General features: G+C 43.5%; 1 protein-coding gene across 2 annotated transcripts in view; it reads right to left on the bottom strand.

The window, feature by feature from the left end:
• The window catches only part of megf11 (multiple EGF-like-domains 11), a 57,006-nt gene that overhangs the window by 17,545 nt on the left and 21,758 nt on the right, over positions 1-17,703 (bottom strand). For both annotated transcript variants that reach the window (XM_037254873.1, XM_037254874.1), the window contains exons 6-11: positions 17,150-17,242; positions 4,313-4,559; positions 4,124-4,244; positions 3,863-3,999; positions 1,775-1,987; positions 1,059-1,233 (exon numbers count right to left, since the gene is read on the bottom strand). In XM_037254873.1, coding sequence (XP_037110768.1) covers positions 1,059-1,233; positions 1,775-1,987; positions 3,863-3,999; positions 4,124-4,244; positions 4,313-4,559; positions 17,150-17,242 — 986 coding nt within the window. The remainder of the gene's footprint in view (positions 1-1,058; positions 1,234-1,774; positions 1,988-3,862; positions 4,000-4,123; positions 4,245-4,312; positions 4,560-17,149; positions 17,243-17,703) is intronic.

The raw sequence follows: 17,703 nt of genomic DNA, 5'->3' as shown, positions 1-17,703 counted from the left end.
GCCGCGTCCTTGGCCTCAACTCCTCGGCATGATCGTATAATTGAAGAGCAACATTGATCTGCTCGCTACCCTTTGAGATTGGATGCAAATGACGTTGATAATTACCAATCAGTCTCACTCCTTAACAGTTCATCTAACAGCCCCAAGAGCGGGCGCATCTTAAAATTCATGCGGCGAGACACAAAATGAACCTGTGAACCTTTTGATGAGCTTGGAAAGCCCTGAGAGACAAGGAAATCATTTCTTTTCGCCACCAACAAAGGCCGGCTGGAATCATTCGCAGACTCGCTAATGCGCGCATCGTTCACAGAATACGATCGTTCCAATAGAATGCAGATACTAGAAACATAGCGCAGATGTGACTACATATGAGGTGAAAGGGGGGGGGCATTGCCTGAATAGGCAACATGTAATTACTTTGTCGTCAAAAAAAGCGCATGTCCAATTACCGGAGTTAAATCAAGCATGCTAGCTCACTCCCCTTTGCTTGCTTTGCTCCCCGATGGGGCCGGCGAACAAAGATGCAGCAGGGGAGACTCCGGCCCGTCGGCGGTGAGCCATTTCACAGACAATGGTAGCCGGGACGCAATCATCAAGCGCTTTTAAAAGCACTCTGTGCCATAATGATCGGGCGGGAAGTGACAAAAGGTTACATGCTAACAGACACGGCGGCGGCCCAGCCTCCGTGTCGGGTGCTATTTTTGTTAAAGGTCTCTCGAAGAAAACACGACTGTCTTGCTATTGTACACGCACGCGGCCACCCTCCATATGCAGTTTCCATCTGACTCCTGCCCTCAAGGTCTGTTTAATGGATCTGGCAGACCTCCCTGGCGTGGAAGAACAGGTGGAGCAAATTAAGACACAGTCTGCGGCCTCAATTCGCCATGGAAAATATATGGGCTGTAATCACTAACAATTATGGGCAAAACATCAGTTATTTTGGGCTGGACTTATAATAGTGGCCAGTGATGCTTAGTTATTATTGCAGAAACGTGTTTAACATTTTGTATCAATGGGATTCAAACGCTCGCGATGCAAAAAAAAAAAAAAAAACTCACCATAAAACCCGGCGCACACATGCAGGTGCCAGTCATGGGGTGGCAGTCAGCTCCGTTGGTGCAGCTACACGGCGACATGCATCCTTCCCCGTAGTAGCCAGCCGGGCAAGTCTCATTACAGTAAATCCCTGTCCAACCCGCAGTGCAGGCGCACTCTCCAGAAAGTGGGTGGCAGCTTGGAGCATAACAAGAAGAATAGATGACACTCAAATGCAACAGCACAAACAAGTGCGGGTGTGTTTGGGTTTGCTACAGATGCAGTGAAAGCAAATTTACAACCTGGAAATCTTTTTATTTTTGTCTTTGTTTTCAACTTTAACTGGGAGTGGCAAGTACACGTTTTGGAAGAAACATTTGTTAGCTGCCAAACTGCCCATTGGGAGGACACAACAGTGATGCACACGAGAGATTAAGTGGTATCGGGTGTTGTGGTACCGGAGCATTTTTAAAGAAAATGTGTGAGCGTGTGTGCTGATTTGGAATAAATGAGCTGTCTCCTTTCTCCTTCACTCTGTGGTGACTTCGATGCAACCAGAATCAGAGCATTAACACGGCATTAACTATGAATGCTGAGAAATTATGAATGAAGCGGAGGTCACAATGAAACGTTAACTGGGTGACACGGCCGAGAGGTGTTCAGACTTCAGAATGAGAGGTGCTGAAGAATTAACAATGAGGCAAAAATGGAAGTTTGAAGTCAAAAGCCATTTACTTACCTGGCAGTGTTGGTTGCATTACAGGGGCAGTACTTGTCACAGATGAGGCCATAAAGGCCCTGGGGACAAAATCTCTCCTGGCAATTGGGTCCTTTAAAACCAGTTTCACACAGACAGGCGCCGTTGATGTGGTGGCACTTGGCGCCATTGTGGCACTCGCACTTTTGGTGACATTGCGGGCCGTAGGTACCCACAGGACAGTCATCCTGGCACCTGTGAGGGAGGACACATCCTTCCTTCAGTGACTATTTACGTATTTTAAAGCTGCTCTGTGAAATGAATACATTTTTGAGTGTCCCATAAGACCGACGACTAGAAGCCTACGTACAAAATGGCAGTTTTCCAAAATTGTTAGCTCAATACACAAGTCGGAAATATAATTTGTCCCAAACTTGCTAAAGTATCATTTGCATCACCCACCCACACACAAACAAATACGTAACACAACAAATGACTTTGTTACAACGAATCAAAAGGTACTTTGCCTACGTGATGATTTAGGTGACCACATTTTGTACTGTATTTTAAAAGACATTTGCCCCAAGAGGAAAACTGAATAACAAATTTGAAATGAAAGCTCTGGCCTGTTGTTTGTTGCAAAAGTTTAGTAAGCGACTACTCGAGAGTTGAAATCAATTTTTAACTGGAATTTATAAACAGTCGCTTAGTATCAACACTTATAAATACAGCTATAAATCTTTCATTCATACTATAGGGAAAAAATGGGCCAAAGCAAATCCCTGCAGTGAGCTGGTAGCACTTCAGTGTCTCTGCAGGGGGCGGACTTTGTAACCATTATCACTGCCAAACATAAATGTGAAGTACAAGTGTATTCAAATGCTTTGATCTAATAATAATTCCTGCCATCTTTTTAAATGAATATCTCGATGACAGTGTTGATCAAAAAATGATGATTTTGGTCGAATTATTTTTGGAGGAACCTAGTTTTTAAAATTGACTCCAGTTGACACGCAATTTGACTTAGGCGTGAATATGTGGCTCGACAACTATTGTCCTTTTTTTTTTTCTCTGTGGTTTAATATACATAATTTAGTGTATTATTTCCAACCAGTCGAGATTATATTGTTGAATTGCAACAAGCAAGATTTACATCTCTAAGAGACACATAAACTAAGCTAACGCTGCAGTTTAGCTAATCAAACATTAACTAAGCTTCATGTCAATGATGCATTGAATTGAGAAGGCAATATTATAGACAATACAGGGATTGGTTCGGGGCTATTAGAAATGTGAATGTGTCGCTAAAGCTAACTCCAAAGTACAACGCAGCTAACTTATGACTTGCTAAGTACGACAACATGGGACTTTTTGGGAACTTGTGAGTTACAACTCCAGACTTACTCATGACTACCTAAAGAAGTGCGCAAACGTCTCCCATTATACTGTAACTTTCTTCATGCTAGGCTGGGCCAGACTATTCCTAGCAGATTAATTGTCTGACCGCTGACAAAATGAATGAGCGCAATTTGGCCAAAAAATAATAAGGTAGAATAAAGGCCGTGACAAGGTTTCCATCAGTGAGACGATTGAGCTGAAGTAATAAAGCCAAGCTTCTCCGGCAGACACTGGGAACTAAAAAGATGTGTGGATTTCAATGAGACTTTAATAAAAACCCATTACTTATAATTGATGACCAGAGCCCAAACAGACTGTAGCCCACCGTGAGATCAATGGACAAGTTGGGAGTAGAAGGAGATGAAGGCTGGAGACACGAAATCCTGACCGCTCAGTATGAAATACGAGATTAATTAAACATTTACAACACTAGTGGAAGCTTCCAGCTCACCTTGAAATGGAATAATGGCTTCTTTTTTTTTTTTTTATCACAACTTATTTCACTCGAGAATGGACTCATTCAAGCGTTTCCGTTCTTTTTTCAAATAACAGGTTGGCGTCTCATTAGGAAGTCAACAACGAGAATAGGTCAGCGAGGGACTTCACAGGCTGCGTAATTGTCGGCGTGAAACTGTCACTCGGAATATCAATAGATCCTCCCGTTATTTGACCTCTATGCAAATTGGACGTACTAAACATCACGTTGAGCTGTTGGGGGTATCACGGTGGTACCTGCGACCGCTGAAGCCAGCCACACATTGACACTGGCCTGTGATGTGGTCACAAAGGCCGCCGTTGCGGCAGGAACAGTCTTTACTACAGTTGGTGCCGTATTTTCCAAGAGGACACGGTTGGCCACAAACGGAACCCTGTGAAACACAAAACGAGAGGAGAAACATTACGGTGAGACCATTTAATTTTTTCCCCATGCAAGGATGATTCGTTTTTCTCGAAACTGCGGAAGGGCTGATTTTTCCCCAGAGTTGGACCTACCGTCCAGCCTGCACGGCAGGAACAATCCCCAGTGATGTGGTGGCACGTGCCTCCATTCTGACAAGGGCAGCCTTGCTCACATTGTGGTCCGTGACTTCCATACGGGCAGCGTTGGCCACAGCTGCCGCCATACAAATCGACAGTCAGACGCAGATTTCAAGTCGCTCGCGGAAGGCCGTCACCACTCACAAGGCGCCGGCGTAGCCCGCTGCGCAGATGCACTCTCCGGTTTCGTGGTCGCAGGTGGCTCCATTCAGACACTGGCATGGCAGTTGGCAAGCCTTCCCGTAGTAACCCGGCTCACAGAGCTCCTCGCAGCGCCATCCTTGGTAGCCGTCGGTGCAGACGCACGCCCCTGTGATAGGGTTGCACTTTGCCCCGTTTTGGCACTGGCAACGATTGCTGCAATGAGGTCCCCAAAAGTCACTCTCGCAACCTGCGGGGCACACAAGAAACAAATCCGCCCGATTCATCTTTATTGACAAAAATGCATCGACGGTCAAGTGTTAGTTAGCTTTGACAAGTTTGCAAAACGATTGGTATCTCATTGGAGTCATGGCGTACCCGAATGAGACAACATTCATCTCCCATAATCGCACTCTTGGCTCTTGCCACTGCATTGTTATACTGACCCGCTTAAAAATGGCAGCTTCACATGGGCTCAAATAAATAGTCAGATGACATGACCAAGTGGGGCCTGAGGGAGCGTTGTAAAACAAGCACATTCGCAAGTGACAGGTGTGTTTAGAGCCACTCAATAATCCCACAAACTGCAAGCAAAGAGCTAATCCTTCAATGTTAAATAAACAGCCATTTTTTATGTGAAGAGCAATTGGCCCAGAGCGCAGGATAGCGGCCGCCTCGCAAACCTAATTGTTCTTTCCAGAGTGGAGTGCTGCTTTAAGTGATTGCTCGGGCCTGATGTATCTCCATCAACACCTGCTCTGTTGCTCACCATGGAAAAAAAGAAAAAAAAAGAAGAAACAGTTTGAGGTCTATTCGCTGGAGCCCGTTAGGTGAATATTCCACTATTGATTGCATGTTCGCTTTGCCAGAGGTGTGATCAACTAACATGGAAGCTCAATGAAGGCTATTTGGCGGTCGCCGGCCGAGCTTGTTTTTCCAGGCGCACAACGGGAAGATGATCACTCACTTGGCGGATACAGACAAGTCCACCCAGAGGGTGGGCGCTCGTCAAACACGCCGCTCGGCCAGTCGCTCACGAATGAAGAGAAATTTGCTCCCTCCCGCGTGGCCTCAGGTTGAAAAAGAGCTTAGGATATTGAGGCCAAATGTGATATTCCATAGATATCGCTTTCACATCTCATTCACCATTGAAAGAAGTGATTTTACAATTCAAATCGAGTGCTAGTGTTTTCCTTTCAGGATCCAGTGGCCCACTTGGGTCAACAGCACTCCCTCCCACAGAAACTAATATTCAGTGTCCACCTCACCACTTCATAGACATTTGCACAGCTCAAACACTTGTAGGTGATCACATCAAAAAAAAAGTGCATTGTGTACTTTTCAACTACTTAGGAGCTCAAACGTTTGGAGTTGGAAAGCCGTCTGTGGCTTGCAGCCGGGAGGGAGCCCTGGCACACGCAGAGCAAAAGCCCATTATGCCACTTTGCCCAGGTGTCTCTCACTTTGCCGACACTGACGGCGGTTAGCTGTAATTTAGAAGTCAGAGCTGATGTGAGGCGAGCAAACACGGAGAGGCTTCTTGAGAGCACAGCTAAATGGAGCGATGTGACGATTGGCCCCCGGTGAGTGGTTTTGCCGGCGTCAACAAATCTCGCGGCGCGGCTCACCATCCGACCCATTAACTGCGCCGACTCGGGTCAGGCTGCCTAACGAGCGGACACTTACACAAACCGCCTCGGACTCTCGGAGCTCATATCGTTTAAGAAAAAGGATGAGGATAACCACACGTACAAGGGAGAAGAACAATCCCAAGGTGCCGGCCGGCCGGCCGGCTCTAATCTCCTTGGCTGGAACAAAACAGATTGCATTGTGAGGAGGGAGCCAAATGCAAACTTTTCAAGGTGACGTCCAAAGCACGGACTGAGAAACTGCTGCCGAGCTTTGAAGTGCGCTCGGGAGTCGGCGTGATGGGTGACCGACCGGCTGCAGTGGGATTAAGAACAAACAACTTTCAGCAGCTGACTTTGCTCACAAGTTCTCCTCAGCGTGGCCTCCTGAGCACACACTGATTGACCCTCTGTAATAAAAAGGTGCCCCGGAAAGTCGCCAAAAGCCTCTGAGAGCTCCATTTAAAATAGTCGAGTCAAACTCTTTCATGGCAGGTTTTGTGAGAAAGGTTGTTGCAGTCCAACGTTTGCAGCTTCTGCACGACAAACATCAATTTTCACAATTAAGCGCTTCCTGAAAGACTGGCAAACACCCAAACAAAACCCAAAGCAATAATGCCCATAATAAAGAATGTAAATCTAATCAAGAGAAACTGCTAAATATGAACAAAAAGAAACTAGATTGAGAAAAACATCCAAAACAGAGTAAGGAGGATTGAAGTGGATAAATGAACGTTGTAATTAATGTCGTCACTTTTTTGTCCTCTTTATTAAATGGCTGCCACTTTCTGTCATGTAGTGTAAAGGTTCTGACCGTTGCTTTTGTAAGCTGAATCGAGAAAGATATTCAGCAATCAGCAATACAAAGATATAATGAATTAATAATGAATATATCCTTGCTCTATTTTGATGGTGTTTAGATGCCTGAATTTTAGATTGTGATTAAAATCACAATGCGTCTCCTTTAAGGTGAAAATATTGACTCTGCCTCATAACTATTATTAACGTACATTGTTGCCGGGTGAGTAAGAAACAATGAGCACTTTTTACGCCTCATTTACAGTACAGTCTTCGATCACCGTTAGATGAACATATATGTCATTATTTCTGTATTTTGTAGCAGAATAAAGGACGCTATAAATAAATAAGAAATAAAGCTGATTCTACTGCACTTTTGTTACATGTGGCAAAATGTATGCTAGTCATTTCTTAGTCTATGCACAACAAAGTAAACTCTTATCTGAAAAAACAACACCCAAAAAATAAGTCTTTGCGAGCTGCTATATTTACTGACTCCCCAAAAGAGACTTCAACATTTATCTTTTTCACAGAAACAATGACAATTCCGCTCGCAATTCAGCTGACACCACATTATGCACTCTTTCGACAATGAGCGATTTGTAACGTGCCGGGGACATCCAATAACGTTCTTGGACATTTGTCCATTCATCTTAGCATATGGAATCAATCATGCAGACTAATAAAGTGAAGAGTCCTCAGGACGGACGGCTACGACGGGGGAATGCCAGACATTTATCTCACTTTGGTTACATTTATGGCTATTTTAGCTGCAGATACTGTACAGAGCACACTATCCGGTTCATATTTTATTAGTTGGAGTTATTCATTCCTCTTTGGGAAAATCCAGACGGAACATCAGGTTTAACTGTCACATTCAATAGCTATTATTGGTGGGTAGGGAGTATATTTGAGATAGGATGGGCCTCTCATTTAGAAATTTGAATTGTTTGCACTTGTATCAGCACCTTATTGATGTATTTATTTACTATTTATTGTATTTTTGTTCATTTATTTATATGTACCTGTTTATTCATTCATTTATTTATTTAACTATTTGTTTGTCTATTTATCTACTGATTTATCTATCTATTTATTTATTGATCTATTTTTTAAGTGAATTAGCTCCTGTGTATTGTCCTTGTCACCTACAGTTTAAGTTCTATAATGAATTCATTGAAATTTGTCTGGAAGCGATTCAAAGTAACCCACAACTCTCTTTTTGAATCCCCAAGTGGACCCTAGCACAAACAAGCACCGCTACAGCAATAACAATTTTATGTTCACCGAGGGGACCGCACCATGAAAACCCCTGACTTACGCTAAAGGCTGTTTTGGGGGTTTGTCAAAAAAACAAAGAAGTCAGCTTTTTTTTTTTTTTTTTTTTTTAATCAGACTCAGAAGCAGCCATAGGTTTCGCATTGGTTACTTACATATACGTTTTGGCTCATAAAATAAGATAAGCTAAAATAAGATAAGCTAGGATCAATTAAGCTAAGCTAAATCTCAATGCATTTAAATGCGAAGCAGTGAAGTCATCTATCCATCCATTATCTGAAGCTGACTTTGGGCGCAAGGTTTTTATTTTAGCCGCAACAGGGAAACAAAACAAGACTACAGCATGGCCACGTCGCCGTTAGCTTGACAAATGCATTTTGGAAAGCATCCATAAAAAGCTGCCAATAGTCATAGGGGTGGTTCTGCTAGATGGGAGAAGCGCCCTGCTTGCAGCTTCGCTTGTTGGGCGTGTTACTTGTCCGGTCTTAATTCATCATCTCCCAGGCAGGCCCTGTGCATTTCTTTTCCTCCCCCCTGAGGACTGATGAGCACCAGGCCAAGTTAACAACATAAGGAGGAGAATCTCCAAGCACAAATTGCTCAGACACACATGCTGGCTCCACCGGAAGGATAGAAACAGGGATGTGACGGCCGATTATCCGGATCATTAAAAGTGATGACTAAATAACGTTTGTGATGGAAAAAAACGTCGGAGCGAGCTGGTATCGCAAAGTGGAGTCGATGGTTCGTTCCGACTTGTGTTCAGTGTGTGAGGCGCAAATCAATGCGGGGGTTGCAGGTGCCTGTTTTCTACTCGGCTGGGTCAACAAGGGCGACAGAGTACGACCAAACAACTTTACGATATTTCAAATAGAACCATTTTTAGCAACACAAGCAAAGTGTCAGCTCATAAAAGTGTATGGATCATCATATTGTCGAACAGACTGGCAGGCTTGTTTTTTTTTTTTTTAAATAACCCGCCTCCACCTGCTGAGAGACCTTTTGATTGCATTTAATATAACAAGCAAAAAAGCCTTGAGAGGTGAATAATAGTGGAGTCAATCTCCAGCGGGCCCATCAGTAACTGCAGTGCGATAAACAAAGTCATGTTTGTGCTGCAGCGCACACAAGTCAAAAAAACAATGTCAACCTGATAAAAACAACTCTTACCAAATCCCGATTTGCAAACATTGATTTCCTTTTTTCAATTATCAATTGTAATTAGCACGGAGCCGATTGTGCCCGGGGGCATTAGCGCTCAATGATGAGGGGTCCCGCTCAAAGACCGATGTTCATTCATGGAATGTCGATAAGGCCCATCCCCATCAGCGGCATGAGAAAGCCCAAGAACTCTCAGGAAATGATTTTCTTTTTTCTTTATTCGTTCACCTTTCTCTCCATGCACTCACTGCTAACAATGAGGCGCTCTAACGTGCACACACAATTATTTTCAAACGTGTAAAAAGCATTTCAAAGAAAATCTCTGAATTGATTTTCGAGAATTGGTAATGATCTGGAAGAAAATGTGAATAAAAGCCTTTCAGTTAATTTTCATACATTTTTGCCAGGACGCTAATGGAGGAGTCCAGACAGAGAGCGCTTAACTAACACATGACCGGACGGACAATGTGGTCAAAAATGTTCTGACCCTGTTCATCTTCCTCTGTTAAGTAGAAAATGGTCTGCCAATGAGCACAAATGCATCCATCCATTTTCTATCCTCATAGGAGCTTGATCACAAATTGGTAATGGTTGAACTTCAGAGATCAATCCAAGCCTTTTATTTCATCGCTATAGTGCTAGATCCAAAATCCCAGAAGGGACTCTTTCCATTACATTTTTTTGTCCATCACAACTGCACCAAAGCCCAACGGACTTGCATAATCAGAATGTTTCTGGATGAACATTGAGGTCAGTGCTGTTGTTTGCCTCCATGCTTTTCTTACCCAAAGCAATAAATGTACCTGCCACAGGTGACGGACGGACGTGTCCCTAAAAATGAGCACGCCAGCAATTTAACTGGATCGCCCCAATACCTACTAAATGACTCTAAACAACACAGAGACACGGGCCCACAAAAAAGAAGTCATAATTGCTTTTTAATGATATCACATTATGCAAATGATCATTATGGAGTCATAAATTCTTGGGTTGAGTTCCTGCAGCAATTACTGTGTATTATTTCGGCTGAGAAAAAGTGAAATGATAAGGATGTTTTGCTGGCGTCAGTGAGCGGGAATGTATTTATTATTCCTGAATTTTTAGATAACATACACTGTTGAGGAAAAAACTTTTGCTGAAATAGTACAAATGTGTTCCAACAAGCATTCCTTAAAAATACAAATTGAACACGTTCGATTTGCTACGAAGGCTAGATATACAGTTGATGGCTGTATCGTACAAAAGGACTGAAAAAGAAAAATGTATATATATTTTTTCCCAATTTCATCTCCCCACGATAAAATGGAATCTTGTGAGACTTATACTCGAGGAAAAAAACAAAAAAAAAAAAAGAGAAATCCCGGTGTTCATGTCAAATGAAGTGCTGGCTCTGAAAACAGTGTCGTTCTTCCTCGATCTAAAACTCACGCAGCTTATGAATAATTCTTCCTGGAGTCTCAAAGTCAAAGCGAAGTAAACTTACGCGGGAGAGAGCAAGAGCGAGAGGGATTGAAAACGTACTGTAGTTACATTAAAGAAGCGTCAAACAAATGAATGAAGTCATCTGGGGATTTGATGCAAGGTTCCAGCCACTGTCAGCAGGAGCCTTCAATTGTGATTGATTACTAGCATGGGGAGGACGAGCGTCGAAAATACTCAAACAACACATCAATACGTGTAATCACTGGTCACTTTTGATTAACCCAAACAAGGAGACGATGTAAGAAACCAAATCCACGCGGAATCTTGTTTGAGAGTCCACGCGAGGGGCTGGCGATATCGATTTGCACACCTCAAACCTCTTTTCGTGTTCTGTCATTCATTTCTTGAAAACGCTTCTGCCCGCAACAAAGGCAAAAAGAATCATGAGGTGAGGAGTTTCAATTCAAACACCTCAGAGAGCAACTTGGTTTTAGCTGAGCTCACAAACACACACCAAAATGCTCATATGTGTAAATAACTCTCTAAAAGTCGAGCTCAAATCCATATTTTCTTCAGGCCTTCCAATGCTTTTCACAGCTTGACCCCCTTCATTACCCAGAGTGCCTTTTGTCAATATTTGGAAACTCGAGTTCGAATGCCCAAAGTAGATAGTAGATTTCCGTCCCCCTGTGTGGCAAAAGCAAACAATTTAATTGAGTTTGGGGTCTTGTAATGCCTGCATTACTCTAATCACGGGAGAGAAGAGCACGCACGGTGGTTTGTCTCGACCTTGGGAGAATTAACAGAGGGGATTTGGGGAGATGTTAATACTTTAGAGGAGTAAAAAAAAAAAACCCGAAACTATTCTGCTAGATTGCAACCTGCTTTTTATTGATCAAGCAGTCAATTGTTTTATTGGTATTCAAAACAAAAGACTGTAAACTTCCACTGAAAATAAACAATCCTGCAGGGTAATTCTGTGCCGCAGAACCTGGAGCATTCTACTGGATGTTAAGAAATGCAAATGCGAATTAATACATTCAGTCTTGTTACCCCGGCACCCGATTAAAATGCTCCCTGATTTATCAGTGCGAGATAATAGAATAGGTGCAGGTTGCCGCTCTATCTCGGGCCCCGCGACATGCAATGGAAGCTCCTGAGAGGGTGGCGGGAATGCAGGCGGGGTGAGAGCGCTGCAGAATGCAAACGACCCCCCAAATACCCTGGGGCCTGGAGGCAAATTTGATTAAAAGTTTGTTTTCTTCACTCTCAACAAACGGAGGAGCCCGTCGATGCGGCACTGACAGTTAATTGGACTTGGCAGGGCCACGAGTTCATTCGTCAGCATTGTGTGGGGCTTGCCTAGGAGGAGCAGGACAATCGATGTTCCTCAGGATGGCCTGTAATCACTGCGCCACTGCGATGAAGTGCAGGGTTAAACATCAGGAGATTGCAGGGGCACCACAGGATCCAAAGAGGGACTGCTAATATTGGCCCAAACGCAGATTTAAGCAAAGTCACCCCACCAGAGGACCAGAAGGTTCAGAGTTTGACTTTGTACGCGTCTTCGCTTCTCTGGGTAGTAAACATGAGAAAATAGTCGCCGTATGTGTAAACGCGACTTCATTGTTTATCCGCCGCTATTGTCCGCAGTGGCTCCAATTTACAACCGTATGCCCCAGAGCACTCGAATAAGTACCAAGAGTGAAAGATGTTTTTTTTTTTCCCCAGACAGCCATTATTGACTTCTGCTAACGTTTGGAAATACTCATGAAAAGGACTTTATCAGATGAACAAATGTACGTTTGTGTGTCACCCTGCTCGAGCCCTCGGACAGTTAAAAGTATCATGAAAACATTGTTTCGCTCTTGAAAAGGTGATGACTAGACAACCTTGACAAGATGCAGCTATGAGAAAGCACTCCAAGCATATGAAGGCCATTGAAATAGTCGGCCGGAATAAAGCGGAGCATATATGCGTGAATGTAAACAAACCATCAAAATCAATAATCAGATTTCCGTAAAATGCCAATGGACCCAAACAAACGGAGCGCGACTTCCAGACTACCAAATGAGCTTTGTTGTGAATCAGTATTCAGGAGACATTTTGTCTCTCTAAACTGTTATCATGGCATTTCTGCTGATTTAAACGCGCTGACCTTCTCTTCAGGACAACAGATAAGGCCTTTTAATGTCCTTAACTGAGGCCATCTATGCAGACTCCCAGACGCTCTCTTAGCGGATAATTACAAACATGGGCGCGATAGCGGTGGTCAGAATGTGATGCCTTTGAATGATTTTATCGTGCTGACCCTCGACACACAGTAAACGTCTAAAACTTATGAAAACACATCCGCTCAAATGTCCACACACATTTTAGGCCTTCTCCCAAAGGTAATGGAGGAGTGAGCTCATGGGTTCCATAAATCCTGTTTAATGGGATCGCACAAGACTCTCCAGAGCAGAGCGGAGAGTCAATCTGTGCTCTGGGCCCCCAAAAAACAATTTACAGAAACAACTGCTTTAACTCACTTGACACACTGTAGGCGTACAAGATCTCATTGAATGTTTGAAAACAGTATACTTCCAGGATGCATGGCTTTATGAACACACATTCATCCAACTGCTCTCCACAAGTGCTACAGATATACTAGCCTTCCCCAGAGAAATAAAACATCCAATGAATGTGAAATAGAAACAGGCAGGCAAACTAACTGGGACAAATAAATAGTTATAGTTGTCATCCGTAAACGTGTCTTGTTACATGCTTTTCTAATGAGCAATGTAATCGATTTTTATTTGCAGTAATGATCATCAAATACTCTCTCACTGGCCGTAACGTTGGAGCATAAAAAGATCGAGGTATGAGATTCAAATATGGGTGGAAATAAAAAGATTTCTAGATTGCATACTGAGCAAGAGCTGTTGAATAATGTCAACTGAGTGGTTAGTTTAGCTCGGTGAATCAATTGGATGGTTTATTCGTATTATTCCTAAGTAGACCATTCATATGGAGTTAATTGTAGTGCACTGGAGATGACTTGGTGGACACATAGGCCAAATCACTATCTAGCTAGCTATATAGCTAGCAATTTAGATATCTGTCTAGCTAGCCATCTAGAAATATAATGTATACACAAGGCAGAACATGTATATAAATATATACTACTATATCATGTCCTAGCCACAGTCCTTGTTAGATTGTGTATATGGCTAATGAATTGGCTGGGGAGCTAACTGGGGAGTCTTTCTGCACACATTTGCATCCTGTAGGTCTTGGACGATGATGCATGTCAATGTCCTGCTGCTCTGGGAGAGGAGGGGAACCATCTGGCTTACATGCACTTCTGAGAATAATGTGTAAATATTGTTGACGGGTGCCAGAGGGAATCCTCACAGCAGTCTTTACGAAATACATTCTCGCTGCATGTATTAGGTGGAGCTCTGTGTCAATAGTTCAACTAGTTGGTGTTGCTGCTTGCGGCGTCCTCTGCGATGTCATTTGTAATAATGTTACTGATTTATTTGACAATTAACATGAAGTAAGTAGCCCCTCCGGCTGTAGCAATTTCAACTTTCGCAAGTCTTCTGAGCCTGCGTTCAATTAAACTGGTGTTACACCAACACATGTCTCGTTTAGAGACGATTTGGGGGGAGGAATGTTACCTCATGGACCATAGATGACCAACCAGATTGAAAATGAACAAACTTATCACCTTACAAAAAGCATGGATAATCAAAGATGTATAATAAAAAAATAACACGACAGCTACTGGCGTAAGAAGCAGGATTGATGAGAATTTGACATTCAATAATAGCTGCTCTAGAAATCCGTTGATGATCCCTCACATGATCACAATGAACCCTATATTGTCTTGCAAATTGTTTTTCCGCTGCCACAGTTCATATTTTAAAGTGAACACAGTTGTGGAGCAACACGACAAACTATTTGATCATAAACCAGAAGACGGCGAAACGATAGAAAGCGCAACAGCCAAAACAAAAACATCATAATGCATTTTAATGCTGTGCACTGTAAAGTGAGAGGAGAAACACAAAATGATGAACGCACAATATGTTCAAGAGCACAAAGCAGCAGCAACAATGAAACATTCATTCATTTCTCATGAGAACTCAAAACTCAACTCAGGATTGCCACCGTCAACAAAAAAACATTCCATTTTGTCCTCTAAGCGCCTTCATATTAGCCACTGTGCCCTTGTGGAAAGATCCCCCTTGGACTCCACGTAGGTCACAGGGCATCTCCGGTCCCAGTGGGACTCTCGTTTCAAGACCAGCGAGAGGATGAAATATTTTCTGGCATCAGCAGGTGGATCCCAGTAGGCGGCAAAGAGAACAGCCGATATCTTCAGCCGCAAAACAACTCGCTGAATCTTCCGGAAGCTTATCGCCTTCTCTTTGCTGGCCCCCCGGAAAAAAAAAAAAAAAACCACTTTGAGGCCTGACACATATACAAAGCAACTTCCTGCCAGGTGCTGCTCCACAAACCAGGTCCAAGCCTTTGATTGGGAGCCAAACGACTCACTTTAGCTTTGGGCTGCTCAGCATCCCACTTCATCTCCAAGCCCGGGTGACATGCTTTTTAATCACATTCCCGCATTCCTCGCGACGTGACCAGCGCACATTGTGACTTCTCCCCGGCAGTCCAATCACACAACTGGCTTTTAAAATGCAATATAGGAATGCATTCCACTGTGTGTTTTGTAGCCTGTGAGAGGCGTGCACATCTATGGAAGTTGATATCGCCTAGGTTTGACATCTGCAGGATGAGACGTGCCATTTACACAACACAAAGGAGGGTCGATTTCATTTGAGAATTGGCAGAGATTGCGCATTTTAAACAGAGGAAAGCTTGCAAATGAAAAGCCTGGACTGGCGCCTGTGATGGAAATCCAAAGTTATGAATAATGCCTCTGTTTCGCTGTTCAAGTCTTTTAATAAGTTGGATTAGCAAAGCACCTGCACGCTGCACTGCACCTCTAACCAGCCGAGAGTGGGAAAGAGTCTCCTGGGGGACTCCCTGAAGCCTTACACACTCCCTTGTTGCAGCCTCACCCATGTGGAGGGCTGGCAGGGGGAGACGCGAGTGATTTACACACATCTGCTAATCAGAGAATGGCTTTCTTGCTAATGAAAATTCATAGAGCCCATACACTAACACTACTGGTATAATTTCTCATTCTTTATTCTGACAGCTTGATTTATTGTTGTGTACTGAGATTGCGCCGTGCGACTTAACATAGACTTGCTGCTTTGCAGTTACACCACCGAGACACTAGTTGGCAGTGTGGCTTGCTCATTTGAGGCTGCAGCAAAAATAAGCATGATGCGATAAAACAGACTTTTGCCATGTGAAGATCACATTCATGATAATGCGCAGTTGTGCAAGCTCAGTTAATAAGTTGCTGTTATTTCCCTCAATGTATACAGCAGGTGCATTTCTATTGAGCTGCAAATCAGCCGACAGCTTTCGTGGGATATGCAGCATCCAGCGCTGTTCTTTATTATAAATACGCATGTGCTTTATTAATCCCTTGGTGTAAATGGGTTTATACTTAGTTTGTTGCGCAGCAGTTTTCACGAAACTTTTTGGCAGTACCTCCAAAATAGTCTGCTCGGCATAAAAACAAGCCAGTCTGTGCATATCTGTGTTTTCTGCACACACAGAGTGATGCCAATCTTTATCCGCTTTGACTTGCGAGCAGTGAACTCAACTCACATTTTAGCGAGCAACCGTTTTTCACAAAAACTTTTAAGCGTCTGCCAAGTAAACGACACACCTACAATTAAAGGGAATGAGAGGAGCTAGGAATAAAGATGGCTGTGTACACACCCACAACGGCGCAGACGGCCATTTCCAACTGCGCTCAGCCACCTAAAAAGCCACATTTCACTCTTGACTTGCCTTTGTCATCAAATATTTTACTTACGAGAAAAACCCATTACATTTTTTTGTTGTTCTCTGGTGAGGCCTGAATGGATTAATGACATTTCCATTCATTTGAATGGGGAAATACGATAAGAGAAGCTCATAGATAGTCTTTCGATCCTATCAGGCATCAGAAAGAACCTGGCATTTAGCTATTTAAAAATCTTTTGGAACTTTTTGGAAGCATTGTTGAAAAGCCCGCGAAATAGAACAGCCATCATTATGGCTTGTTAGCGCGTGGCATTGATTGATCCTTGCACAGCCACAGGTCACAAGCACCGGTCTAATCATGATTAAGATCATAACAGAGAGCTTGTGAGACACAGCGGGGCTGCAGCCATTCATCCATTCTTCAGATTCCATCAAGCATATCACTTCCACTTCCAGCAAATGAAAATGAATTCAGTGGCACTTACCTGTTCCATTGGCTGTGGTTGCAAAGAAGAGAAGATACAAAGCTAAGTAGCTTTGCGATGGACTGCGTACACTGAGGCAAATGCTTCCAAACTAACAGGCTGTGAAAGCCATTTAGGCGTCAATGAGTCCGAGTAGTAACTAATCGTGACTAAGGGAGGGAGGGAGGGAGAGATGGAAGTGAACTCACCGCTGGAGCAGTCCAGTCCGCCCCAACCTGGCTCGCACTGGCAGGTGTCAGGAGACACACAGCGGCCGTGGACACACTCTTCTGTGCATAGAGCTGGGAAAAACAAACAAGCGTGTCAGCAAATCAAATGCGGGTTTGATCTTTTTTGAGGTGCCGTGAAAACTTTGATTGTCGTTAAATGCCGAGCGAGCTTTTCAGGTGAAGGTGGGGAAATGTTGTTCTACGCTCATATTCAACATCCATCTCCGTTATTTGACAGCCGACTAAACAATTTCTCCAGAGAGTGTCGACGTAATCAACATCTCAGTTTATCACAGTTTTACTTTGCAGATCGAGCTGTTATCAGCAGGCGGAGGCGTGACAGAGCGAGCCGTAAATCCTCTCTAATTTGATCAGCCGGTGCTTTGTCATGTTTTCATTCTTGAATACAGCGAGGCCGCGCACTGCAGTGTCTTCGCTGTCTTGATCATTCTTATTGAGCAACACGGCACCCGGCCATTGCTTTCCTATTTGTATTCCTGTGTGCGCGTTCAGAGAGTTTCAAAACGATCCGC

This window comes from Syngnathus acus, chromosome 6 (assembly GCF_901709675.1).
Source record: "Syngnathus acus chromosome 6, fSynAcu1.2, whole genome shotgun sequence".
NCBI classification, from domain to species: domain Eukaryota; kingdom Metazoa; phylum Chordata; class Actinopteri; order Syngnathiformes; family Syngnathidae; genus Syngnathus; species Syngnathus acus.
The sequence above is the reverse complement of the archived record's forward strand: the minus strand, read 5'-3'. Positions and strand labels throughout refer to the sequence as shown.